Source organism: Cariama cristata, unplaced genomic scaffold, assembly GCF_000690535.1.
Source record: "Cariama cristata isolate BGI_N322 unplaced genomic scaffold, ASM69053v1 Scaffold45800, whole genome shotgun sequence".
NCBI classification, from domain to species: domain Eukaryota; kingdom Metazoa; phylum Chordata; class Aves; order Cariamiformes; family Cariamidae; genus Cariama; species Cariama cristata.
The window spans coordinates 1-5,711 of NW_009597234.1; the positions used below are offsets into that span (position 1 = coordinate 1).

Below are 5,711 nucleotides of genomic sequence, written 5' to 3' on the forward strand. Positions count from 1 at the left end.
TATTATATATTATTATATACTACTAAAATATAGTTACTTATAGTTCACATTGCAAAAGAGATAGCAGCAAAACCATCTCTCTGAGTGCTTTCAAAGGATAAGCACATATGATCAAAGCAATCATATACCTCTGAAACACAGATTATTTTTGCACTACTGTTCACATTACTCTGCAAAGTAGAAGCAAAACTTCCTGTTATTTCCTCAAAAGTTCTAAATTTTATCTCATTCATAGTGGGTTTGCAAAGCTAAACTAATCAATATTTATAAAGCATGTTCTTATTCTTGATTCTGTTAGAATAAAACTACGTTACGTCTTTAGAATTTTATACTGTTTTTTTAATTACAGCTTGGCTTATGCAATGAAAACCTGAAGGGTGTCTTGAAGGCCTTGGATTCAATAAAGACTAAGGTAAATATCGTCACAGCCTGATCATGGTAATATATAGAATAGTCAAATTAAAATCTGTGCAATCTCTCATCTGCCTTTTTTGAAGACTTCAGAATAATGCAGGGGTTCAGTTGAAGGAGGCTGTTGAGATGTGGGAGCTGAACACGTGATCCCGGACATGAGTTTATGGGATCCCGTAAATTATTTTGTATTGTTGGGGCTCCACCCTGTAGACAGCTATGGGCTCTTTGTGTCAGAGTAAGGGCACACCGTTCCTGATCTCTACCTAATCCTACGTTTCCATCCATCAGTCTGTCTATTTAAAATTACCCCTGGTGTCCAGCACCAGCACAGCCTCCCAATAACTGAACAGACGTTTTGCTCAGCAAAAGGAAGGAAAAAAAGGGAGAAGAAATAATACCAGAATTGCACTTTTCTTAAGGTGTCTTGTAAAGCAGTGACTGTTCCCACTAAGCCTCTCATAAAGGCACAAGATAAGTGGAGGTAGAATCTGAATATCTGAATTTTGGTGAAGCATGTTAAAAATGCAATACAGCATCTCCCACAGGATTTTAAAAAGAAATGTAGACTTTGTCCCTGAACATGCGAACATTATCAACTTGTTCAAACAATCCTCTCTTTAGCCTCAACAGATGGCTGAAAATTAATTATACACTGAAGTGTTTTGCTTGCTCAGGAGCACAGAGTTCAGTATTTTAAAAAACCAAACCAAAACAAAACCACAACCCTTTAGTCAGTGATGACTGAGCTCTGTGGCATCTGATATCATTTGGGGAGAGGTTGCTTTTTGGTTTTTTTGAGTAACACAGCTCATTGTCGGTGGTGCCAGCCTAGATGTATCTCAGTGTCAGACATCACCAGGGCAAGGAACTCACCTCCGATGCTATAAGAAAACACTAGTGTTTTGAAATTACCTTCTCTGATTTAGGAACACAATCCCTTGCAGCCTGAGATGTAAATCCTGTCTTACTCATGGGTTTCACTAACCCAGCATGTCATCCACAGGGTAAGCAAGCTCCCTTTTCTGATTTTGATCCTTCAAGCCTACTGCCTAAATCCATGGATTACTGGACCTACAATGGCTCTCTGACTCATCCTCCCCTCCATGAAAGTGTCATCTGGATTATCCTTAAAGAGCCAATTACTATCAGCTCAGAGCAGGTACGGTACTGCAGGGAACAAGACCCTTCTTGTCTTTTAGCTTCAGGGACATTACCACTTTACATGCTATTGATGCACTTTAGGTCTATTTGTCTCATTTTTACTGTAAAATGAGTACTACCTTCATACCACGTTATTGCTCTTAATAAACACTTATGATTCTGCCTTAACCGGGTTAGGCTACTCACATCTTGCAAAGTCTTGTGGGAATTGAGGTAAGATGACTTCAGATTAGTGCAGTTGCTTCGATTGCTCCAGGAAAGGCAATTTGCTTATTTAAACCTCCTTGTGGTGCTGTGTCTCCCAAAGCAGAAGCCAGGTGGAAAGCTGAATTCTTCCCATCTCATTCCTACAAGACTCCCCAAAAGAAATTCATATTCTCATCAAATCTCAGCCAAAAACCTGCCTGAGCAGGGAGCTTTGAAACGTGCCACAAGATGAACTAGCCAGAGTGTATGTCTTCATTTAGTGCTATTGCAGAGTGGTTAGGAGCTGTACCAATTGCTTTGTTATTGCACTATTTCCTAACAATGTCTGTAGGATAAGCTAAATATCCCTCATTGGCCTTATCAAAGTAAGTATTCTTTCTGTTCTAAACTCTTATGAAACTGTCTTATGCAGTTAAATTATTGCCACCTGTCCTTCCAAAGGTGTTTGAATCAATATCTTTCCAGATAAGGCTAGTTAAGTACTTCGAATCTTTGAAAACAAAAAGCACGCATGTAGAAATAAATTTGGTATTATGAAGATCCTTAATATTTGTTCAAGGTGTTATTAACCGGGCTGTTCAATGGATAGGGAACAGAAATTAAGTTCAAATAGTTTGATGTAAAAAACAATGTTTAAAGCAAAGCTGAATTAGTTCTAAGGCATTGTTTTTTGACTTTCACAATTGGTGATATTTTTAATTTATCAAACACCAGGTTTTTTACATAGGTAATAACACAACAGTACCAGTGTCTGAAAGTTTCTGTGACAGTTGGATACAGGGGTGAATAGGATATTCAAAGACAGTTGTTTGTTCCAGTTCTTCTGTGGCAGCATAAATCCTGACTCACCACTGGATTAATTCAATATTATGAAGTTTTATTTTTTTTAAAAAATAGAAAGTTACTTGGGAAGTATAATAATTTCTCACTGACATGTAATATAAAAGTGAAAAGCTAAATATATCCCTTCCTTCCTTGCCCCATTTAGCTGGCTCAATTCCGCACGATCCTGTCTTCTGCTGAAGGGGAAGCACCTTGTCCCATACTGAGCAATCACCGGCAACCCCAACCGCTGAAAGGCAGAGTGGTGAGAGGCTAATTCCAGACAACCACAGCAAATCTGGAGCACAGTCTGCTCATCAAGAGCCACACATCCAAGCAAAGACTATGGAAAAATCTACCAAAAAAATGAGAAAGTGCTTGCGTTCGTAGCTGCAATATTCCTGTCCCACCAGAAGCTGTTGTAATTCACGGTGGCATTCGGCTAGTGCTTTTACTGGAATTAATCTGTATTCTTTTCATGGTAGGCAACTAATCTGCTTTAATGTATGACTTTTAACAGTGAAATGTACTTTAAAATGTTTAATAAATCTTCACATTCTGATGTACTAAGTAAACTGTGGTGGTAAGAAGCAAGGTCGTTGTTCAGAGTGAAATTAATCAGTACTCAGCTTCCCACAAGGAGAATTTATGCAACTATATGAGAAGTCTGTTGGTTTTTGCAAAGAAATTGCTACTATTAATGGCAATTAATAATGGATTATTGTTGAGATGGCTAATAAAAATAGTTTCTTTTTCTAGTTTAGCTGATATATGCCTGATTAAAATTAAATTAATAAAGAAAGCACTTTGAAATTAAACAGTATTGTAACAGTGCTATGCTATCAGTGTTTTAAAAGAAAATATGTGATAATTGCTGTTTTATTTCACCTGCAGGTCTAATAAAGACCTATTAGACATATGTCTATGGAAAAATAAAGTACCTTGGTCTGGCTGTAAATTTAAGTCACACAGTTACGGCACCAGTTTCACTGTTTCTCAAGCACAGCAGTACTCAGCTTTGCAAATGTCTCCAGCAGTGACAACTGAATTATTTAACAGCCAGCAGGGGCAAAGGTCTGAAGAAGATAAAGTTAGACTCTACAAGGAACAGCATAAAGTGTTAGAACAGAAATTAGGTTTCCAGTTGACCCCATTATGTAACTTAAATGTTATTTGACTGAAATGATGAAGTACCTTCATTAAATTACATAAGTGACTATTATCTGTCGAGGTTTTGCAGCACATGTTGCTACAGATATATTTTCTTTAACATTTGCTTGCCTTTGACTATACAGTAAAAGCAGTTCTGTAAACATTTACAGTTCCTCACACTTCCTCTATCAAGTACAGAAAATTTTCAAATCCGTGTTCCCAACATATTCAAAAGCTGAATCACTCTAAATGCAAAATACCACCTCTGCTACAGTCGGCTGCATTCAGTGGGACATACTCCTAGATCCTCCTTTTTAGCAAACCAGTGTGTGCATCCAGCAACTGGATCAATAAGGCCTTAGTCTGTGACTCACCACCATAATGTGGTGGCAACAATCATCATACCAGAACATGTGAAATGAATAACTAATCACTGCCCCAATCAAACTATCTTACACCTGGTTGGCTTGTGTACCCTTGCTGCCTTGTGCCATTAGCCTGTTAAGCACAATGACAGAAGTCACGACTCTAACTTAATTCGATGCAATTCATTTGTAAGAAACACAATAAAATCATACTAAGATCTTTCTTTATTCTGTTCCAAAACAGGTGCCACATTTATGGTTAACTTTCCATATGAAATAGATTTTGAGATATCACAAGCAATTTACACCTGAAAAAAAAGGAGAAGTGATATAGTCTTACTCTCCTAGCTTGGAACTAAAGGAAAAATTGTTCATTGAAAGTGCAGAAGAGTGAGCACAAACTGCAGATAAGCACATGGCAGCTAAAATGTAATACTTCAGCTTAGTCTTAGTCCACCACTTATACGAACAAGAATCTCCCTTTTGTCAGAAAAGCTTCTTGTCTTAATAAAACCATCTATAAAAGCATTATGGCTTCCTTTCATGCCTTATTCAAGTTTTTCTGTGTTAGCACAGAACTCAAATAAAATGTATTTATTTTTTAACTGCTTAAGCCGTTAAGCCTTTTGCAATGCTCTGAGGTAACCAAGAGATCACACCATAAAAACTTTAAAATCAACAAACTAAATTGCGCCACAAAGTTCACCATAGTGTAGCTAGAGCCAGGTCAGCTTAAATAGTACATGTGTAGGAAAAATACACCTATGGGATTGTGTTCATGCCAGTACAGTATACTGTGACTAATTTTATTAAGGGCTATCCATTGCAGCACTAGGTCAGCCAAAGGCGTAAGGTTCCTCTTAGAAGGGTGCTAAAGGAACCCAGGTGACAACGAGGCACCTGCTCCCCTGAGGGACCACGTGCCCTTCGTCCCCAAGGCATCCTGGCGGCTTCCAGCAGACGAGCAAAGGGTGGTGCTGCCACGGGGCACGGGGACCGCGGGGCCCGAGCGGATGCAGGACCAAGCTGTGCCATTTTGGGAGCAGTGACAGCAGCAGCACTTTCTGTTCCTGCAGCCTGAAACGAGTGCTTCCCTCACCACCAAACTATTGCCACCTGATGATCCCCTTTTAGATATCCATTACGTTCACTTCCCATTTTGTCTGTGGAGAGCTACTGCTCACATTCGGACAAATCTGTGAGATCAAGAGGCTGGAGTATCTTATCCCTGATATTCATTGTATCGGGCAATGTGTAGCCTCTGCTCAGTTTTCTCATAAATATACACACACATACTCCAAGGTAGAAATTTAAGAGTGAGCCAGGGAAAGCCCAAGCTTCCCTCTCTCTTCCCACCCAGGGGATGGAATTGGCTTCATTCCTCACATACCTTTTGAACACCGTCTACCCCTCCTCAGGACACCCATGAGCTTAAATCCATCCCGCCCAAGCAAGAGAAACCCGAGGACGGCCAAGGAGTGACCAAGCATGTCGCACGCCCGGTGGCTCTTGGCGCGTGTCACTTGGCGGGGCGATGGCTGCTGGAGCGACGCCTCAGTAACCGGATACGGCGGGGCAGGCAGGCAGCGT

At 39.9% G+C, this 5,711-nt stretch overlaps 1 protein-coding gene across 1 annotated transcript; it reads left to right on the forward strand.

Moving 5' to 3' along the window:
- Positions 1-349: 349 nt before the first annotated feature.
- LOC104156997 (carbonic anhydrase 1-like) lies at positions 350-5,678 on the forward strand (the record flags this gene model as incomplete). The annotated part of the gene is made up of 4 exons (XM_009708773.1): positions 350-412; positions 1,418-1,573; positions 2,771-2,869; positions 5,540-5,678. Coding segments are annotated over 4 exons (457 nt in total), but the record flags the coding sequence as incomplete, so codon positions are not given.
- Between the last annotated feature and the right edge of the window lie 33 nt (positions 5,679-5,711).